Source organism: Capricornis sumatraensis, chromosome 7, assembly GCF_032405125.1.
Source record: "Capricornis sumatraensis isolate serow.1 chromosome 7, serow.2, whole genome shotgun sequence".
Classification (NCBI taxonomy): Eukaryota; Metazoa; Chordata; class Mammalia; order Artiodactyla; family Bovidae; genus Capricornis; species Capricornis sumatraensis.
The window spans coordinates 20,285,638-20,309,041 of record NC_091075.1 but is presented as its reverse complement, the minus strand read 5'-3'; the positions used below and the strand labels follow the sequence as shown (position 1 = coordinate 20,309,041).

The 23,404-nt window shown below is 40.4% G+C and overlaps 1 protein-coding gene across 1 annotated transcript in view; it reads right to left on the bottom strand.

Moving 5' to 3' along the window:
* The window catches only part of PAPSS1 (3'-phosphoadenosine 5'-phosphosulfate synthase 1), a 126,013-nt gene that overhangs the window by 13,320 nt on the left and 89,289 nt on the right, over window positions 1-23,404 (bottom strand). The window contains exon 11 of the mRNA XM_068975080.1: window positions 4,703-4,932. Coding sequence (XP_068831181.1) covers window positions 4,703-4,932 — 230 coding nt within the window. The remainder of the gene's footprint in view (window positions 1-4,702; window positions 4,933-23,404) is intronic.

The window sequence follows — 23,404 nt, the reverse complement described above, 5'->3', positions numbered from 1 at the left end:
TAGAAGGAAATCAGTTCATCCACTGCCACCCTTCTGGAGATAAAGAAACAAGGCCAGAGATGGCACAGGAATCTCAAGTCCCTCGGCAAGCATGGGGCTAGCATGCGTAACTTCTGCTTCTAGAGCCTCACACGGCCACTCTAAACTCACAGGGTGTACCACCTACAGGCTTCCCTCATTTACTGCACTTGACTTTACTGTATCTTTCACAAACTGAAGGTCTGTGGCAACCCTGCCTTGAGAAAGTCTATTGGCACCATTTTTCCAACAGTGTTTGCTCATTTTGTGTCCGTGTGGCACATTTTGATAATCCTCACAACTGTTCATACTTTTGCATTATATATATTATATATATGACAACAATAGGCACATTTCTAGTACTTACCAGGTTCCAGTTAACACTGTTTGCAAATGACATATATGAGCTGATCTGGTCCTCAACCACTCTATGAAGATACACACAGCACGATCACTACACCCCATTCTGAAGCTGAGGGAAGCAGGGCAGGAAGAGGACGGTGATCCACCCGTGGTCACACAGCTGCAGGGGTGGTGGGGCAAGAATGTGACTCCATCCCCTTGGGCTTCAAAGTCTGTGCTCTTGCTATTCTGACTCTAGCATAACAAAACAGAGACATTTCTAGGGGAAACTGCTCTAGATCTAATTCTGAACAGAAAGAAACTGGTCAGTAAAGTGAAAGTAGCAAAAATCTTGGAAGAAAAAAACATCATTTTGGCAGAACGAAGAGAGGGAGGACAGAAAAGAGCCTTGATCTGCGTGTGTAGGATCCACATTAGGAAGAGAATTAAAATCAAGGAAGAGATCGTGAGAGACTAATCCCTAGACACGTTCAGCAATTTTGTTTTCCGAGCTTAAAGAATCCAATCCTACAATAACAATAATTTAAAAAAATTTAATCTATCACTGTTATCACTCCCCCAAATCACAGACTCAACCTAGCACACTACATCATCTTTGTAGACATGATAAAAATGGGAGCTGGAAACTAATATAATTTTGAGGATTTGTATTTAATTGAATAATACTATGTCTAACAGAAGCTGAATTGTACATCACAAGGTTTCTGGTGAGTTCTGTCCTCTACGAAGTCTAGTTTAATAATTCTATTATAATGACTTTAATAATGACCTTGAAAGTCATGTTATCTAAAAATTTAATTAGCATACAGCAAGGATAACAGAATCAGCCATTAAAAGACCTGAAAAGTTTTTACATCAAATTAAACAAGATGTTAAAATAAAAATAAATTTAAAATTTTCTAATTGGGATCTAAATGAAAAATAGAGGGCTAGAGAAATGGTGTTTAGTTGAGAAGACTTAATTAATGCAATCTTTGCTAAAGTCATTCAGTTTATCTACTGATAAAACTAATGGCTTGTCTAAAGGATATCTAAGGTCTATTCCATCTCAAAATTCTAGGAAATATTTAATGTTTATTATTTTTCTTAAAGTCCTGTATTTTGCAACTGGTTCTTCCTTTTTGGATTACCTATTTCTTAAATCGGAGAAGGAAATGGCAACCCACTCCAGTATTCTTGCCTGGAGAATCCCATGGACAGAGGAGCCTGGACAGCTACAGTCCATGGGGCTGCAAAAAGTTGGACACGACTTAGCGACTCACACACACACACATTTTCATTATTATTATATCTGGTGACCTGTGATCTTGGAGGTTACTGTAATTGTTTTAGAGCCCCATGAACCATGCCCATATAATGATGGTGAACTTATAAATGTATGTGTTCTGACTGCTCCACTAACTAGCAGCTCCCCCACCTCTCTCCCTCTCCTCAGGCCTCCCTATTCCCTGAGACACAACAATATTGAAACCAGGTCAATTAATCTACAATGGCCTCTAAGTTTTTGAGTCAAAAGTGCACATGTCTCACTTTAAATTAAAAGCTAGAAATTATTAAGCTTATTAGTGAGGAAGGCATGTGGAAAACTGAGATGGGCTAGGCCTCTCGTGCCAAGCAGCCAAGTTGTGAATGCAAAGAAAAAGTTATTGAAGTAAATTAAAAGTGTTACTCCATCGAACACATGAAGGACAAGCAAGCCAAACAAGCCTTATTGCTCCTATGGAGAAACTATCAGTGGTCTGGACAGATGATCAAACCAGCTACAATAATCCTTTCAGCCAAAGCCTAATTCAGAGCAAGACCCCAACTCTCTTCAATTCTATGAAGACTAAGAGAGGTGAGGAAGTTTAAAAAGAAAAGCCTGAAGCCTACAGAGGTTGGTTCATAAGATTTAAGGAAAGAAGCCATCTCCATAACATAAAAGTACAAGGCGAAGCAGCAAGTGCTGATATAGAAGCTGCAGCAAGTTATCCAGAACATCTAGCTAAGATCATTAATGAAGGTGGCTATACTAAACAATGGACTTCCCTGGTGGCTTAGATGGCAAAGAATCTGCCTGCAATGCAGGAGACCTGGGTTCAATCCCTAGAGAGCCCCTGAAGAAGGGAACGGCAAACACACTGCAGTATTCTTGCCTGTAGAATTCCACGGACAGAGGAGCCCAGTGTGCTACAGTCCACGGAGTCACAAAGAGTCAGACGCAACTGAGCAATTAATACTTTCACACTAAAGAACAGAGTTTCCATGTAGATGAAATAGCCTTCTATTGGAAGAGGAAGCCATCTAGATGATGTCATTCATAGCTAGAGAGAAGAAGTCAATGCCTAGCTTCAAAGCTTCAAAGGACAGGCTGACTCTTGATAGACGTTACTAAAAGCTGATGACTTTTAAGTTGAAGCCAATGTTCATTGACCATTCCAAAATTCCTAGGGTCTTTAAGAACAATGCTAAATCTACTCTGCCTCTGCTGTATAAATGGAACAACAAAGTCTGAACGACAGCACATCTGTTTACAACATGGTTTTACAGAGTATCTTAAGCCCAATGTTAAGAACTTCTGCTCAGAGAAAAAGGTTCTTTTTAAAATACTGACACTGCTCATTGACAATGCACCTGGTCACCCAAGAGCTCTGATGGAAGTGTGCAACGAGATTAATGTTACTTTCACTCCTGCTAATGTTGTGGATAAAGGACTAATTTCCACCTTCAAGTCTTCTTATTTAAGAAATACATTTTATAAAGCTATAGTTGCCACAGATACTGATTCCTCTGATGGATCTGGGCAAAGTCAATTGAAAACCTTCTGAAAAAGGATTCACCATTCTAGATGCTGTTAAGAATATCTGGGATTCCTGGGGAGAGGTCAAAATACCAGCATTCACAGGAGTTTGGAAGAAGCTAATTCCAAACCTCATGGGTGACCTGAGGGGTTTGAAGCTTCAGTGGAGGAAAGAACTTCAGATGTGGTAGAAACAGCAAGAGAACGAGAATTAGAAGTGGAGTCTGAAGATGTGACTGAATTGCTGCAATCGCACAATAAAACTTAAATGGTTAATGACTTGCTTCTAATAAGCAAAGAAAGTGGTTACTTGAGATGGAATCTACTCCTGGTAAGATGCTATACAGATTTTTAAATGGCAACAAAGAATTTAGAATATTACATAAACTTTAGCTGATAAAACAGCAGCAGGGTTTGAGACTGAGTCCAATTTTGAAAGAAGCTCTATTAAACAGCATTGTGTGTTACAGACAGCTCATTAGTGAAAGAGTTGATGAATGTGGCAAACTTCACTGTTGTCTTAAAATATATACTTAGTATCTTAAAATATACTACTACAGCCCAACCTTCAGCAACCACCACCCTAATCGGTCAGTAGCCATTAACAGGTAGGCAAGACCCTCCACCAGCGAAAACATCACAACTCACTGAAGGCTCAGAGGATGGTTAACATTTTTAAGCAATAGTACTGTGTGCTTAATATACTATAGTATATGTAGACATAACTTTTACCTGTACTAGGAAACAAAAAAATTTTATGTGATTTGCTTTATTGGGATTACTCACTTTAATTTCAGTGGTTTGGAACTGAACCCACAATATCTCGAGGTATGTCTATATGGATATTATCTATAGATAGCAACTAATAAAATTTTGCCAGCCAAAAGAAGATAGATACATGCTCAATATTATCAAAAATTTGCACGAAAAGGTTGTTCATTTTTTGCTCCTTCTAAGATCTTTGAAGAATGAAGTTGCACTCTTAGTGGTCAGCATACCCCGTGAGCTGCTATCCACTGGATCTGTGACATTACAAGAGTATTTGAACTTTGTATGCCTCAGCTTACTACCAATCTACAAAATGGGGATAACTGCACCTATTTCACAGGATTCGTATAGGGCATTAATTACAAGTATTAACTGAATACCTATAATGCAATTAGGAGAGTGCCTGTCACACAATGACTGCACAAATATTAGTCAAACTCTCTTATTACATAGATCCTTTGTGCTTACTGGCCAAATCATTGCTGAGTCCTTGGACTACTTCTATAAGGCAGACAGAAATGTCATCACTGCCTTAACACTTCCTAATAAAATTCCTAAGATCATGAACCATGAAACCAGATTCAATTTTTATTTCTATTTCTAACTTCTAAAGTATTGAGAAATTAGTTTCTTTGGTTTGCCCGTCTCTGAAATTGGTACAACAAAGCCTGCCATTGGTCAGCTGTTGTGAAGATGAGGCAATATATTAAAAGCCTAGGAGCAGCTTAGAACACAAGGCGTTTCACAGATTTACGCAGAGAATGTAACACTTACTGCTCAGAGTCATAGTAGTCCATTCGCTTCTTTTTCTTGTTATAAGCGGCAACTCGAAAGGGAACGATCTCCAAGGTGATCAGGCCCGGGGCCATGGTTAGCACTTTGGCGCCATGAGTCGGCTCATAAAGATCCTTCCCTGTTTCTGGATGGGGCATGCCAGCAGGGTCTCGTCCAACAATGTAGAAGTTGGCTCCCGCAACCATCCGTGCTCTGCAATGCCACTGGACCTAGAATAGAAATGGTCACATTAGATAACCACGATTTCATGACCAGCACTTAGAAGTAGGAAGTGGATAATACATGTATATACTTCTTATATAATCAATATCTATCAGTAGGAAATCTCAAATTAAAATCATCATCTTGGGAAGCCAGAAAAAAAAAAAAAAACCTGGCAAGCCCTCCCCTTCCAAAAAAATCTACAAGTATATATGTATATGGATCTGGGAAGCATAAGACAAGGTGTAGGATGTGACTTAACAGCCAGCTGCTTTCAAACATAGCTTTGTAGCCTATACCGTCACACTGACTTACAGTTTAAAAACAAAAATTACTTGGTCTAACACCTAGAACTATAGGAATCTAGAAGTTAAAGTACCTAGAAGAGAGTATCATTCTCATTAAAACAAGAAGGAAGTGAATCCTCAAAGGTTAAGTGACTCGGCCAACAGAGTGTAGGACAAACCCAGGTCCACACACTTGGTCCTAATTCCCTGTTAGTGTACGGCTCCATTATCTGGTGATTTACAAAACCATCTCAGTTCTATGTGAACAGAGGTATAAATGATGGCCACTTCATATCATTTCATTTCGTCTCTCTTGATAGCATCTCTTCTACCAAGTACTTTATTTTTATATCAACATAGTTCAGAAAGTCCAAGAGTATGAAGGCAACCCCATACCCTATATTTGAATAGGTCACCCTGAGGATTTTCAACTTTTCTAGTTGTTTCTACTGATATTTGCCTCTATATTTCTAAACAGTATGTGTATACAGTTGTAACTTGACTGTTAATTTTAGATGTTTTATACTGTCATCCCTCAGTATCTGCATGCTCAAGTCCCACAGTCAGCCCACTGTATTCAACGTTCTGCATCCATGGATTCAATCAAGCACAAATCATGTAGTACTGTACATATTTACTGGATAAAAACCTGCACATGAGTGGACCTGCACAGTTCAAATTGGTCATGTTCAAAATTATAATATAGGCATAATTTCCACATTATTATTTCCTACGTACAGTATTTGGCTCTCTTACTCCACTATCTTCATTCCCTATCCCATTTATTCAAGAAACACTGTGGTCTCAATACTTTGGTGAAATAACCATGTATCTGTAAAATGGGAATTACAATCGTATTTACTGGATATAATTTTTAATAAAATTAACGTACAAAAAAACTGAGGACTTAGAATAGTACCTGGCACAGAGTAAGTACACAATAAATGTTGGCTGTTATCTCTTTATTTTACTCCTCTCCAATAACTGCCTTAATCTGTTTTCTGCTTGCTTAGTGTTCCATAGACCTGTGTTTCTATATTCCCTGTACCATCTTTCTTCCTAAACACACAGCTTAATACAGTTCTCAGTCTCCCTACAACCAAGTTCTGACTGAAGAAATGAAAGCCGAAGCGATCTGCACCACTTCCAGACGCAGATCGTTAAAAAGCCTCCTGAGCACTAGCCTAGTTTGCTTTCCTCAGGAGCCAGCTAAAGAGAAGGGACCCCAAGGCCTTGTAACCACCTCTTTTTCCACTACAGCATCACTTCTGCTTGCAGCAAGCTGCAGCAGTTCTGTATGCACCAGATGGCAAAGCATGAAGCTAGACGACCTTTGTTCTCCACACAGACCACCTCTTCCTCCATCCACCCCAGATTCAGCTCTTCATGAAACATCTGCTCATTTCCCTCTGCCCCTTCGCAGCAGACACACAGAAGAATTCCACTTGTTCAGACTCAATTTATATCAAGGGGTCAGTCAGAATCAAATCATCAATTAAGTACTCTGAAACTCTACTTAAATGTACAATCTTTTCTGCCTCATGAAAAATAGCTACTGCTTACAGAGTTAAATTAAAAGGGCAGTCTAAGTTTTCTGAACTTAGGTGAACTTACTTTGCTCATTATATATTTATGTTTGGATGCTTAAATCATTCAAGTGCCAACTGGTCAATAAACCAGGAATATATTTCAAAAGCATTTTGGTGACATGGGCCAGTTATATAACTCTGCCTTGTAAAACTGTCAGAAAATTTAACTGCTTCTCTGACTTCTTTTAGAAGTTATATGAGTAAATTAAATGTAAACACAACAAACATGGAGGCAGCTTTCTCCTGCAGGTGACCTAAATGGTTTCAATGTATATTTTAATGAATGGTTCCCTTATGAGAAAACTTTATGATTTTTAACAGCCATAAGTAAGCAAATCAAATGTTATTCTTCCAAGAAAGCCTAGTGTGAGTCAACTTATAACCTACTGAACAGGTAATATGTTTTAATGAAGTGAGTGCAAGTCAGCCATGGACACTGGTATCTGTTTTAGAACACAGGCTTTCAAGTCAGGCTGTCCTAGATTTGACTCCTAGCTTTGCCCCTCACTGACAGAAGGATCTTAAGCAATTTCCTTATACAAGCCTGTTTCCTAATTTGCAAAAAGGAGAATGATAACACTTAATGCATAAGATTGTTGGAAGTTTTGAAAGTACTCAGGATACTACCTGGCCTTCAATAAAGGAAAGTCGTTATTACTGCCGCTATTACTATTGCTCTGTGAAGTATTTCCTGACCATCTCAGTTGAATTAATTGCTTCCTGACCAGAATTTCTAAAGAAAACTCCTTTCCTCTTTGAAGAAGATGACACGCTGCGCAGAAGATGGTTGTTAAAACCCAGAAAGAACTGTCTGTCTATCCGGCAGACTGAGGTCAAGATGCACTCCTTATCTTTTTATGCCACTGGCTAGCATGATTATCAGGAAACTGAATGCATACTGAAGAAGGACTAATGCATACTGAAGATGATGCCTGATAGTTTTCTATGAACCCCTATAAGAATCTGTAAATGGCCAACCTAACAACAAATGACTTATTTTCTGCTTTACTCTCATCTGTGTAGCAAAGAACAAAGAGCTTTGTCATTTTTTTCTGATTATAAGAGTAATTCAGTTCACATGTGGCAAACACTGCTCGTTGCCTCCACAACAACTGATTTCTCTTTGCCCTGATCTCCCTATTCCTTGGTGATAGAAACCTCCCCCTAAGGGATGAAAATGCTACATCTTTGCTTTCTCAGCAATACAGCACAGGCGCCTGAGCAAATAACAATCTCTCGGGAAGTTGTCTAGAGGATTCCTGAAAAACTTTTCTTCCTCATTAATAAAACTCTCAACTTTCAGTTACCTGAAATGCCTTCACTTCACCTTTATTTTTGCTTGACTATAGAATTCTAGATTAAATAGACATGTTTCTACTTTTTTTCTCTCTTGAAAATGCTACCCCATGGCTTCTAGCTCATAATGCCCTTGAGAAGCCAGCCATCCCTCCTGTTACTCCCCTACTGTTCCCTCTTCCTCTCCCCATCTCTCTGCTTTTCAGGTTCCTCTCTATCATAAATTTTCAGCAGGTTGGCTACTATGTGTCTAACTGTGGTTTTCTTTGGGTTTATCCTTTCTTATATTTACTGGGCTTCTTGAATTTGTAGGCTGATGTTTTCTACCAATTGCAGAAAACTTGCGACCACTTTTTTTTTCCAAAAAGTTTCTGTGCCACATTTTCTCTCTCTCTTTCAGAACTTCATTTATACATATGTTAGATGGCTTGAGATTGTCCACAAGTTACTGAGGCTCTGCTTGTTTTCTCCCACTTATTTTCCTTTTGCAAAAAATTCCTACTGAGTTTTAAAAAACTCACTGACCTTTTTCTTCTGCCAACTCCAGTCAGCTTTTAAGTTTATCCAATAAACATTTCTGTTTCAGATACTATACTTTTTCAGCCCTTGGTTTTCCACTTGATTTTTTTCAGCTTTCACTTTTCTGAGACTCCCCATCCATAAGACAATATTTTTGTTTCAGAAGCTTCAATGTTCTTATTTGCTAATTCCAACATCAGCATCATCTAAAGGTATGCTTCTAGTGAAAGTTTTTATTCAGGATTATAAATCACAGTTCCTTGCTTATTTCCAATAATTTGTTGCTGTATGCTGGACTTGTGAATGATTTAAGGAGCCTGAATAATGCTGTTTTCCTTTAGAATGTTAAGAGCCTGATTCCAGCAGGCAGGTAATTTACTGGCACGTCTTCTTATCTTTTTGAGGCTCAATTTTAAGCTCTACTGGGCAGGTTCAGTCCAGTTTTTGGGACCAATTACCAACCTACTGCCTTTCAACTCCAAATTCACCCTTAGTATTTGCTGAGAAAATGGATTGAAAACTAAGCATTTCTCCTTCACAGTGAGCACAATGTTAAATCAGCAGAGGATTAGAGGGACACTGCAGGAGGAAGGATGTGTAGTGGTACCTGAATATGGGGCTGTTTGGTGGCACAGGAGTCCAGCAGCAAACCCAAAGTGCACACTCCTTCAGCAACCTCAAAGCCCTAGCCTGAGTCCAGTGATCACCTCACTACAGTCCTCCTAATGCAAACACCAGTGCACTCCAAGCCTCCCACCAGCAGCTCCCTGACTCCCTCTGCTTACTCATGCATCCCGCTATGCTCAACTGTGCCTCAGAGAGTTGCTTCCTGCATTCACTGCAACATGGGTATCTCACAGTGTGCACCAATCTGGCAGCAAGCCAGCTCCCAATGAATGCCCTGACCCCCACTGAGCTCACCAGTCTTTAGCCTCAGCTAGCCTATGAACCAGAAAGAGGGTTGTTTCCTGTTATCTGGCATCTGTGAACCAGTGTGGTCCAGAGAGTCCACTCAACTTCACCATCCAGTGGGAAGAAACCATACCTTCTCCAATGAGATCTGAAGCCCAGCGTTGGGGAGAGGATCCCTTTTCCAATTCTACCCTTCCTTTGGTAATCTCCCTCAGCCCTAGGGTACCCTTTAGAGTTCACTCTGCATTTTTTTAGTTACTTCTCTATTAAAGTTCAGAGAAGGCAATGGCACCCACTCCAGTGTTCTTGCCTGGAGAATCCCAGGGACGGCGGAACCTGGTGGGTTACTGTCTATGGGGTCACACAGAGTCAGACACGACTGAAGTGACTTAGCAGCAGCAGCTATTAAAGTTTAACAATTCTTTAAATTTCCCCTGTCCAATTCTCTGTGATTTCCCACTTCCTGACTGTAAACAAATTGATAACACACTTTCTGTACAGTGTGCCCTATTTTCCAAAACCATGTGTTTCTGGTGTCTTAGTTGCATACCTAAGATGTTAACAAGATTTCTCCACTTTAGCTAGGCTGCAATGTCATCTTTCAACAATGAATAACCTCTAGTACCTTCAATCCACTCTCAAACTTATTAGAGCTACCCTCTACCAGGCCTCAGAGTCTTGCCCTGCACAAATGCAGTCCAAGGAACCCCGGGGAACACGCTCACATCTTCTCTTGCCCTGAAAGTGAAAGCGTTAGTCACTCAGTTATGTCCGACCCTTTGTGACCCCATGGACTGTATGTAGCCCACCAGGCTCTGTCCACGGAATTCTCCAGGCAAAAATACTGGAGTGGGTATCCATTTCCTTCCCCGGAGACCTTCCTGACCCAGAGACTGAACCCAGGTCTCCAGCATGCAGGCAGATTCTTTGCTAACTGAGCCCCCAGGGGCTCACTTCTGTGCTGCAAGTCTCGTTGCTTCAGCGGCCCCGAAACCCAATCTCTGCCTTCTCAGCTCAACAGGGATATGCATGCAATGCACTAGTACTCAGCCACAAGAAAGACTGAAACCCCGACGTTTACAACAACATGAATGTATCCAGAGAGTATCATACTAACCGAAGTGAATCAGAGAAAGACATTTAAAAGATGTCACTTATATGTGGAATCTTAAAATATTGGTACAAATGAACTCACTTACAGAACAGAAACAGACTCACAGACATAGAAAACAAAGTTATGGTTACCAAAGGGGAAAAAATTAGGACTATGGGATTGATAGACAGACATGACTATATATAAAATAAATAAGAATTTACTATATAGCAGTACAGTATATTCTGTATTGTTACTATATTCACTATCTGGTAATAAACCTATAATGGAAGAGAATCTGAAACTAACACAATATTGTAAATCAAATCAAATCAAAAGGATGGGAGAATAATGACTCACAATCAGCAACTGTCATTGAAAAAAATCGGTATTTGTTTCAGAATTTCCTCCCCAAGTACATTTTTGCAGCTAATGATTTTTTGACTCTACATAACTTATTTCAACAATGTCAGCGATACAAGTAAGAATTAAGTTTTGCTACCCAATAGGGCTAAAAGGGGACTATTCACAATTCAAATTATAATCAGTTTTCAAATAATACTGATCCATACAAATCCTGTTATGGTTCTCCCTGCCATCCATCACAGATTAAGATATTGTGCAACTACCAAACCAAAAATCAGTGACATATAGGAACCTAAATTACTTATCTCCATACACAGAATATTTACAGTGTAAACACTTTAGAATTAGAACAGTTCTTGCATCATCACAATATGATGTTTAATCCATGCCCCTTTTTATAAACATAAAAGTCTCATTTGCTCCCTGACTCCATTAGAAAATAGTTATCTATCATCCACCAAAATCAGATTGATTATATTCTTTGCAGCCAAAGATGGAGAAGCTCTACACAGTCAGCAAAAATAAGACTGGGATCTGACTGTGGCTCAGATCATGAACTCCTTAATGCCAAATTCAGACTGAAATTGAAGAAAGTAGGGAAAACCACTCAACCATTCAGGTATGACCTAAATCAAATCCTTTACAATTATACAGTGGAAGAGAGAAATAGATTCAAGGGATTAGATCTGATAGGGTGCCTGAAGAACTATGGACGGAGGTTCATGACACTGTACAGGAAACAGGGATCAAGACCATCCCCAAGAAAAAGAAATGCAAAAAAAGCAAAATGGCTGTCTGGGGAGGCCTTACAAATAGCTGTGAAAAGAGGAGAGGTGAAAAACAAAGGAGAAAAGGAAAGATATACTCATTTGAATGCAGAGTTCCAGAGAATAACAAGGAGAGATAAGAAAGCCTTCCTCAGTGATCAGTGCAAAGAAATACAGGAGAAAATAAAATGGGAAAGACTAGAGATCTCTTCAAAAAAATCAGAGATGTCAAGGAAACATTTCATGCAAAGATGGGCTCAATAAAGGACAGAAATGGTATGGACCTAACAGAAGCAGAAGATATCAAGAAGAGGTGGCACAAATACAAAGAAGAATTGTACAAAAAAGATCTTCACAACCCAGATAATCATGATGGTGTGATTACTCACCTAGAGCCAGACATCCTGGAATGTGAAGTCAAGCGGGCCTTAGGAAGCATCACTACGAATAGAGCTAGTGGAGGTGATGGAATTCCAGTTGAGCTGTTTCAAATCCTCAAAGATGATGCTGTGAAAGTGCTGCACACTTTGGAAAACTCAGCAGTGGCCACAGGACTGGAAAAGGTCAGTTTTCATTCCAATTCCAAAGAAAGGCAATGCCAAAGAATGCTCAAACTACTATAAATGCACTCATCTCACATGCTAGTAAAGTAATGCTCAAAATTCTCCAAGCCAGGCTTCAACAGTATGTGAACCATGAACTTCCAGATGTTCAAGCTGGTTTTCAAAAAGGCAGAAGAACCAGAGATCAAATTGCCAACATCCGTTGGATCACCATAAAAGCAAGAGAGTTCCAGAAAAACATCTATTTCTGCTTTATTGACTATGCCAAAGCCTTTGACTGTGTGGATTACAACAACCCGTGGAAAATTCTTCAAGAGATGGGAATACCAGGCCACCTGACCTGTCTCTTGAGAAATCTGTATGCAGGTCAGGAAGCAACAGTTAGAACTGGACATGGAACAACAGATTGGTCCCAAATAGGGAAACAAGTACGTCAAGGCTGTAAATTGTCACCCTACTTTTTTAAGTTATATGCAGAATACATCATGAGAAACCCTGAGCTGGAAGAAGCAAAGCTGGAATCAAGATTGTTGGGGAAAGCATCAATAACCTCAGATATGCAGGTGACACCACCCTTATGGCAGAAAACGAAGAAGAACTAAAGAGCCTCTTGATGAAAGTGAAAGAGGAGAGTGAAAAAGTTGGCTTAAAGCTCATCATTCAGAAAACTAAGATCATGGCATCTGGTCCCATCACTTCATGGAAATTAGATGGGGAAACAGTGGAAACAGTGACAGACTTTATTTTAGGGGGCTTCAAAATCACTGCAGATGGTGACTGCAGCCATGAAATTAAAAGACACTTGCTCCTTGGAAGAAAAGTTATGACCAACCAAGTCAGCACATTAAAAAGCAGAGACAGTACTTTGCCAACAAAGGTCTGTCTAGTCAGGCTATGGTTCTTCCAGTGGTCATGTACGGATGTGAGAGTTGGAATATAAAGAAAGCTGAGAGCTGAAGAATTGATGTTTTCAAACTGCGGTGTTGGAGAAGACTCTTCAGAGTCCTTTGGACTGCAAGAAGATCCAACCAGTTCATCCTAAAGGAGATCAACCCTGAATATTCACTGGAGGGACTGATGATGAAGCTGAAACTGCAATACTTTGGCCACCTGATGTGAAGAACCGACTCATAGGAAAAGACCCTGATGCTGGAAAGATTGAAGGAGGGAGGAGAAGGGGACAACAGAGGATGAGATGGCTGGATGGCATCACCGACTCAATGGACATGAGTTTGAGTAAACTCCGGGAGTTGGTGATGGACAGGGAGCCCTGGCGTGCTGTGGTCCATGGGGCTGCAAAGAATTGGACCCGACTGAGTGACTGAACTGTACTATACTGTATCCTCTGCTCTTAAATCTACCAAAGATTTTGGTAAATTTAATTTTCAGTGGCTTATGAGAGAAAAAATATTTATTCTTCAAATTTAAAATTACATTACATCATAAAATTATAAATCTGGACTATACCACATAACATATAACACCAGTAGTACTATACCATCTTCTTCCAACCCCACAGTGGAGAAATTCCACTGTCTTAGAAACCTGGCAGATTAAGCATATAATATTTTCAAGTTTGTTTAATTAAAAATACTGAAGATAACAAACAGAACATTTATTTAAGTCCCTACCTAAATCACCTATTTCTTTATACATTTCACATCAAGATTTTCTTTAACTGTGATGAAGTCTATTAAAATAACTACATCATAAAGCCAAATTCATATATTCAACTGGTTTGTGAAAGAACTTCAGACACAGAAGCTGTTTTTGTAATGCAAATTTTCTTTTCCAAATTGTCAAAAATGTACTCGTCTTAATGCTACAAAAATTCTTTAAAGTCAAACCAATTACCTATTTTTGTGGGGTAAAAACATCTGTATTTTCATTCATCTCTTGAATTTCATGTTCAAATACCTCCACAACTTGGTTATACAGTATCACAACACTTTAGTATTAACCTATTTTCTTGAAATTCCCAAATGTTAACGGTCTGCCTCTTGATCTCTCAATGGCAAGAATGATTTTAATCTCTTCAAGCTGACTGGGTAAATCTAGAGAGGCAAATGAAAGATAAGGTTTATCCTTGCCATCATGTGGATCCTAGGTACTTATCATTTCCAATCTCTGCAGAACTAAGCATTCTAAGCACTTCTACCAATTCCCACAGCTCTGCACAGACATGGAACAACATTCAGTCATCATGAGAGTTGTATTTCTGATTTGCAAGGTGAAAATTATGAGATCTATTTACACATTTCATTTTCCAGCTTGTAGAAGAGAATTAGACACACCTTATAATTACTCCCATGACACAATTTTAAGAGTTGAAAAGGAGTGTTTGGATTATGGAATCCAAACCCTTCATTCTGAACATCAAGAATCAAGGCCTGATACACAAAATACAGACTTTCCCAAAGATTTCCTTTATCTTCAAGGATAAACCTCAGCTGTCTCAGGGTTCAAAATAACATAACTCAAATGTAAGAGAAGGATTTGTTCAGAACCATCAGCAACCAAACTGTTTTATTCTTGTAAATTACTTTGCCCTGGTTTAGCCCAGGCCACTGGCAGGTGTGAAGAGGGTCATGGGGGAGAGAGCAAATCCACAGTCCTCCTCCCTCTTCGGGCTCCCAAGCCCAGGGACCCCAAAATTTGTTTTTCGTAAATGCCAAAAGTCTTTGACTCTTTTCTGTTTCTCCACCCCCTCACTGATTATTATTTTAAGGAACCACAGGAAGGCAACCATGATGGTACATCACTGGAAAACACTTCATGAGATCCTTCACAAGGGCGAGTGAAGAAAAAAACAGGCGCTAGTTATTAAGTTCTTCCTAACATGAAAACAAAGTGTTTTAAGAATATTTCATTTAATGTTTACAGTAAATCAGTAAGACAGCCAATATTTCTGTTTTACAAATAAGAACACTTTCAATAACACTTTCAAAGTTGCAAAATGAATAACTAAGAGAAGGAGTATTTGAAATTGGGTCTCTCCAATGCCAAAGTCCGTGCATACCTATTCACATGGAGCTATTTAAACCGTGTCCTGCCCTACAAGATAGGACCCAGAGCAGGAGAGAAAATACAAGCTACATTTAGGGAAGAAACAGCATAGATTACAACTGCAGGGAAAAGTGAAAGGCCAAACTAAAAGACAATATTTAATCTTGATGCTGCCTGAGTAAGAAACAGACAAAAACAGATTCTGAGCTGGAAGTCTATGGAAAAGTCAGGAGGAAAACAGGGTATATTCTTCCTTCCCTGTGAAAAGCATCTGAAACACCTATAAAATCTAATGTCTCTGAATTGAGTGATTTCACTTTTCAAGATACATATAAGCTAGAAGTGTATAAAACAGACGATGCCGCTGCTCAGTCGCTCAGTCGTGCCTGACTCTTAGCGATCTCAGGGACTGTAGCCCGCCAGGCTGCCCTGTCCATGGGACTTCCCAGGCAAGAATACTGGAGTGGGTTGCCATATCCTTCTCCAGGGATGGAACCCATGACTCCTGTATAGACAGGTGGATTCTTTACCACTGTGCCACCAGGGAAGCCCAAAGTTATTTTTAAAATAAATTAGCAGACTCTACATGTTTGATACCAAGGGAACATTTCATGCAAAGATGGGCTCAATAAAGGTCAGAAATGGTATGGACCTAACAGAAGCAGAAGATATTAAGAAGAGATGGCAAGAATACACAGAAGAAGTGTACAAAAAAGATCTTCACAACCCGGATAATCACAATGATGTGATCACTCATCTAGAGCCAGACATCCTGGAATGTGAAGTCAAGTGGGCCTTAGAAAACATCACTATGAACAAAGCTAGTGGAGGTGATGGAATTCCAGTTGAGCTATTTCAAATCCTCAAAGATGATGCTGTGAAAGTGCTGCACTCAATATGCCAGCAAATTTGGAAAACTCAGCAGTGGCCACAGGACTGGAAAAGGCCAGTTTTCATTCCAATCCTAAAGAAGGGCAATGCCAAAGAATGCTCAAACTACCGTACAATTGCACTCATCTCACACACTAGCAAAGTAATGCTCAAAATTCTCCAAGCCAGGCTTCAGCAATACGTGAACCGTGAACTTCCAGATGTTCAAGCTGGTTTTAGAAAAGGCAGAGGAACCAGACATAAAATTGCCAACATCCACTGGATCATGGAAAAAGCAAGAGAGTTCCAGAAAAACATCTACTTCTGCTTTATTGACTATGCCAAAGCCTTTGACTGTGTGGATCACAAGAAACTGTGGAAGATTCTGAGAGAGATGGGAATACCAGACCACCTACCCTGCCTCTTGAGAAATCTGTATGCAGGTCAGGAAGCAACAGTTAGAACTGGACATGGAACAACAGACTGGTTCCAAATAGGAAAAGGGGTACATCAAGGCTGTATATTGTACCCTGCTTATTTAACTTATATGCACAGTACATCATGAGAAACGCTGGACTGGAAGAAACACAAGCTGGAATCAAGACTGCCGGGAGAAATATCAATAACCTCAGATATGCAGATGACACCACCCTATGGCAGAAAGTGAAGAGGAACTAAAAAGCCTCTTGATGAAAGTAAAAGAGGAGAATGAAAAAGTTGGCATAAAGCTCAACATTCAGAAAACGAAGATCATGGCATCTGGTCCCATCACTTCATGGGAAATAGATGGGGAAACAGTGGAAACAGTGTCAGACTTTATTTTGGGGGGCTCCAAAATCACTGCAGATGGTGACTGCAGCCATGAAATTAAAAGACGCTTACTCCTTGGAAGAAGAGTTATGAGCAACCTAGATAGCATATTCAAAAGCAGAGACATTATTTTGCCAACTAAGGTCCGTCTAGTCAACGCTATGGTTTTTCCAGTGGTCATGTATGGATGTGAAAGGTGGACTGTGAAGAAGGCTGAGCGCTGAAGAATTGATGCTTTTGAACTGTGGTGTTGGAGAAGACTCTTGAGAGTCCCTTGGACTGCAAGGAGATCCAACCAGTCCATTCTGAAGGAGATCAACCCTGGGATTTCTTTGGAAGGAATGATGCTGAAGCTGAAACTCCAGTACTTTGGCCACCTCATGCAAAGAGTTGACTCATTGGAAAAGACTCTGATGCTGGGAGGGATTGGGGGCAGGAGAAGAAGGGGACGACCGAGGATGAGACGGCTGGATGGCATCACGGACTCGATGGACGTGAGTCTGAGTGAACTCCAGGAGTTGATGGACAGTGAGGCCTGGCGTGCTGTGATTCATGGGGTCGCAAAGAGTTGGACACGACTGAGCAACTGAACTGAACTGAAATGTTTTTGTGATAAAGATTCACAATTGTCTATCCAAAAATCTGAAGTTCATTTTTTCCCAGCTTTAACAAGATGTAACTGACATACAACATTATGTAAATTTAAAGTTTTCAACATGATGGTGATATGCATACATACTACCAAATGGATGTGTTCAGTAATCTTATGGTAACCATCTGAAATCCAAAAACCGATTTTAAAACTGACATTAGCAAAACCTGATCAAAACTGACAAAGTTTATCTGTGGCCTTTGCTGATCCCAATTAATGTGATAAAGCATTCACTTTGTTAAGAAATACTAGTATGTTTTATGTCCCAGGCCCATAAGCAGGATTAAGTAATACATGACCCCAAGTACTTCAGATAAGAGATTGTGAATTTGTGTTGCACAATTCCAGAAACATTAATAAAACAAATGACCAGAAGACAAAATGATCAAAGAGCTCAAAGAGAGTCAAAGGTTATAATTAAAACTTGGGGTTTATGGCTCCTATAATTAGGCTCAGATCCTAAGAGCTGTCCCTTTAGTTGTTAAAGGCTTGGAAGTGTTTATGGGGAGGAATAGGGTTTAAACCCTAATAGATATCCTATTTACTGCTCCAGACAGGGGTGTAAAGCATGGACTAATTAAACAAACATACTGCATCACGTGGCAGTATGTTCCTACTGTCCCTGATTAAGGGCATTTGCTCAATTAAATACAATCAGTTGCTACTAAGGAGTCATTTACTAACTGCACCGATAACTTTCATGGCAGCTTATGATACATTTTCTCCAGAATTCAACTGGTAATTTTCATTCAAATGCCTTAAAGACCAAGAGAAAACTTACTACACATATCTACATTCCAAGATATATCTTACTTTCAGCACATTCATGTAACACATCTTAAAAAGCATTATTTGTCCTTCATATAAATGGATTACAGCATTTAGTGAGATGGGACAATTTTTTAACCTTAGAGAAGTAGCTCTCCCACCACATGCTGCCCTGCCCCCACCTACCCAACTCCCAAAATGGAATTTAGGAATCAAGCCATCAAATCTTTTACAGACTGGAAAATCAGGGACACATCCTGTTGATAACCAAATAGGCTAACAGCTGCTCATCATTCTGAGAAGCATTTGTGCTGGAGAAACAAATCTGGTACCAATGCCTTCTAAATGACCTACAGAAAATGATTAAAGGAAGAGTCATTGTTTTTATTATTATTAGTTGGCAAATAAGCATTACTGGCAGACTTTGTCCTGATGTCACTGGAAAAGCTACAAAAATGAGTGCTGTGTGTGTTTTTAACTATAAAAAAATTCTTCATTTGAGGCTGTGAATAAGCCAAATAAGTCAAGCACACAAGTGAGGCACTTGAGAAAAAGAAATGGATAGTTTCCAAAAGCCACTCAATATAACAGTTTAAATCCTGCCAGGTCATAAACATTAAAATATTTAATAGTTTATAATCTGAAGGTGTTTGTCAGAATTTCTTAAGTTTGTTCTGTAAAAGTTCAGAAGTTAAAAATTGCCTTTGCTTGGGTACCAGATGCGGTGCTTTCGGACAAGAGCCACAGCTTTTAGCATGTAACTGACACTCCAGAGATTTACAGGCAGAAACTGCTCTAATATGCCTTTATTCCCTTCTAGGAAACCTGGGAGCTCTGTGTAGGCACAGGGCATCTTTAACCTCTTTGCCCTCCTACCGACTGCTATGGCCCCCGACAGGCTTCCCGGCAGCAAGGAGCCTGATGAAAAGAAGACACAGGCTTAGGAGTCAGGAAAGCTCGAGTTTCAGGTCCAGTTGTGCACCTTGCTCGTTGTAAGATATGACCAAGCTTCCCTCCTTGACCTAACTTTGATCAGGTTCCTCCAAGCTCTCTATGCCCCGACCTTCAGAATCCACCTTGTAGGGCTTATACTACCAACTGTGGCAAACATCTTGCTAAGCCAGTCTACAGCCCCTCCATCCTCAATATATGATCAAATTCTTCATCCATACCACCTCAAGTGATATGTGAACAGGCTGTCCTCCCTTCAGCAAGGATCCTGCTAGGTCCATTTAACCAGAATCATCCCATGCCCATTGTTTCTGATATTTCCTCCTAGTAATTTTCCAGCCACTGACCACCATTCTGCTCCTTGGCTATAAATCCCTACTTGACCGTGACGTATTCAACTGAGCCCAGGCCTCCATTTAGGTCTCTTTTCTCCATGTTGCAACAGTTCCTGAATAACAATCTGTTCTTTCTGCTTTAATTACTGTTCAGCTTCAGTTTTCCTGTACAGACCATAGTTACATTACTGCATCTCTCTGAGCTTCAGTAACCTCAGCTGTAAAATGGAAATAACAGCTCTCTCACTGAGCTGTTGTGGGGATGAGGTTATATAACATGCACAAAGAATCTGCTCGGTATATGATAGCCACATATACAGGCATTCAAGAAATGGTTATTTTCATTTGTCTTCATATTCTTTATTTGAGCTTTATATGATACTGTCAAACACCAAAGGATATTCCAAATCAGAGGATCTGTGCTCTGATGTGGAGTCTGTTAGGAAGCTGGTCATCCAGGCTCTCTGCCATAATCAAAACTCTACAACTTCACACAGATGGATGAGCAGCCTTGAGATGTACATAGCTCCCCTGAGAAAGGGACAGAATCCCAGGGATGTTAAGAACTTGCAGCAACATAGTTTGTTACTGTTTTTTAAGGCAGTTGATATTAATTACCATGTATTGTCACAAGCTAGGCAATGTGTTACTGATTTACATTTATTCCATTTACTTCTCACAACAACAGTTAAAAAAAATATGAAGATGTGACTACTACCATGAGGTGGGACGAGATGGTTGGATGGCATTACAGACTCAATGGACATGAGTTTGATCAAACTCCAGGAGATAGTGAAGGACAGGGAAGCCTAGACTGCTGCAATGCATGGAATTGCAAAGAGTTGGACATGACTTAGCAACTGAACAACAACGAGGCAGGTATCAGAAGAATACAGAGTAAGGGAATTTCTTGGCAGCCCAGTGGTTAGGAGGGACTCCACACTTCCAATGCAAGGGGCACAGGTTTGATCGCCGGTTGGGAACTAAGATCCAGCATGTTATGCAGTGTGTCCAAAAAAAAAAAGTTAAGAATACAGATTAAACAAGGGCTTCGCAAGTAGCACTAGTGGTAAAGAGCCCACGTCAATGCAGGAGACGAGAGAGGTGGGGTTGAGCCCTGAGTCAGGAAGATCCCCTGGAGGAGGGCATGGTAACCCACTCCAGTATTCTTGCCTGGAGAATCCCATGGACAGAGGAGCCTGGTAGGTTACAGTCCATGGGTCAAAGAGTCGGACACAAGTGAAGCGACTGAGCACACACGCACAGATTAAACAAAGATAATCACAACACACAACTCTGGTTTGTGACAAATGAAAAATAAGTTTGAAAGGCCCTGTACTAAAGAGTCTACCTCTAATAAATGTCAGCCAAGACCATCCAAATTCACTGTTTTGGAACTCCTACAGGATATTTTAAGAATTTATTTCCAGTCTGTTTTCCAAAAATCTGTGGCCACATATTTTAATTTTATATGATAAGATAAGAGAAAAACATTCTGTGGCAGTTAGAGCCCATGGCTCTGGAACGAGACTATCTCAACACTACTGTGATCTTTAACAGGTATGATAACCCCTCTACTTCAGTTTCCTCATCTCTGAACTGAGAATAATAATCATCTACCTGCTCTCTCAGTGTCGTTCTAAGGATGAAGTTAGCTGATACACGTAAAGCACGTGGAACTTGTGTCTGCCAGAAGCACTCAATAAAAACAGGCTACTCATATTCTCAATCATGGTATATACATACAACTCATTTACTTCTCCATTTCCTCTTCAGTGAAACTGGTTTGATGAAAACATTTTAGAGGTTGGTTAACACAGACTGATTCCAAATAGGAAAAGGAGTACGTCAAGGCTGTATATTGTCACCCTGCTTATTTAACTTCTATGCAGAGTACATCATGAGAAACGCTGGGCTGGAAGAAGCACAAGTTGGAATCAAAAATGCTGGGAGAAAGATCAATAACTTCAGATATGCAGATGACACCACCCTTATGGCAGAAAGTGAAGAACTAAAGAGCCTCTTGATGAAAGTGAAAGAGGAGAGTGAAAAAGTTGGCTTAAAGCTCAACATTCAGAAAACGAAGATCATGGCATCCGGTCCCATCACTTCATGGGAAATAGATGGGGAAACAATGGAAACAGTATCAGAATTTATTTTTTGGGCTCCAGAATCACTGCAGATGGTGACTGTAGCCATGAAATTAAAAGATGCTTACTGCTTGGAAGGAAAGTTATGACCAACCTAGACAGCATATTGAAAAGCAGAGACATTACTTTGCCAACAAAGGTCTGTCTAGTCAAGGCTATGGTTTTTCCAGTGGTCATGTATGGATGTGAGAGTTGGACTGTGAAGAAAGCTGAGTGCCGAAGAATTGATGCTTTTGAACTGTGGTGTTGAAGACTCTTGAGAGTCCCTTGGACTGCAAGGAGATCCAACCAGTCCATCCTAAAGGAGATCAGCCCTGGGTGTTCATTGGAAAGACTGATGCTAAAGCTGAAACTCCAATACTTTGGCCACCTCATGCAAAGACTTGACTCACTGGAGAAGACTCTGATGCTAGGAGGGATTGGGGGCAGGAGGAGAAGGGGACAACAGAGGATGAGATGGCTGGATGGCATCACCAACTCGATGGACATGAGTTTGAGTGAACTCTGGGAGTTGGTGATGGACAGGGAGGCTTGGCATGCTGCAATTCATGGGGTTGCAAAGAGTCATACACAACTGAGCAACTGAACGGAAGAAATAGAAAAGTATATACAGAACACTTGGTTACATAGAGCCAGAGGACCAAAATGGCTCAAATGAAAAAAGTAACCAAGTTTAGCTGAAGAAATACATTGCTGATGAGAATATATCAGTAAAATGGTACAATCACATTAGAAAATTGGTTGGCAACATCTAGAAAAGCTGAACAAAGGCTCACCCCTAGAATATCTAGAATTCTAGGTATTAAACCAACAGAAATGCCCATGAAAAGTTACGCACTGAAATCTTCATGCCAGTACTATTCTTAATAGCAAACAACTGGAAACTGAGACGCCCATCCACAGTGCTGGGTGCAGTCACACTATAGGATACTCCACGGTACAGACAGAGACCAATCACAACTAGCTACACAGAACAGTAAGGTGAGTCTCTCCAACATATGCAAAGGGAAAGAAGCCAAATGCCCGAGTATGCACGGTGTGATTTCAGTTATAAAAGCACGAGGAAAGGCTGGACTAGGTGCCGTGATGCAATGCCCAGGTCCCCCAAGGGAAGAAGGATTGCTTCCCCACTTTGAGGAGGGCTGCCAGCACACACCCAGTAGGCTGTCAGCCCTCTTTAGAAATTGCCCCTGCAGAAAGAAACAGCAGCAGTCAAAGGCAGGGGACCCCTCCCTGGACAGCCAACCACTGGTCAACACAGGTTTAAGTGACTACTTTTTTGTGCAACTGAAAGCATCTTTGAAGGGCCTTTCCAGAAGCCCACCCAGGATCAACTCAGGCTTCCACTAATACCAAACAGCAGCTCAGCTTCTCCTCTAGCCCAACTCTGCTCCCTGCCTTTCTCTTTCTTCTGTGCTGCTTCCAAGAGTGATCCTCCTGAAGGCTCATCTCTCTCTTAGAGTCTGCTTCCCAGAATTTCCAATGAGCTCATGGGATCTACGCTGTGAGAAGTGAGGACGGTGATGACTACTGTGGGGAGGATGGC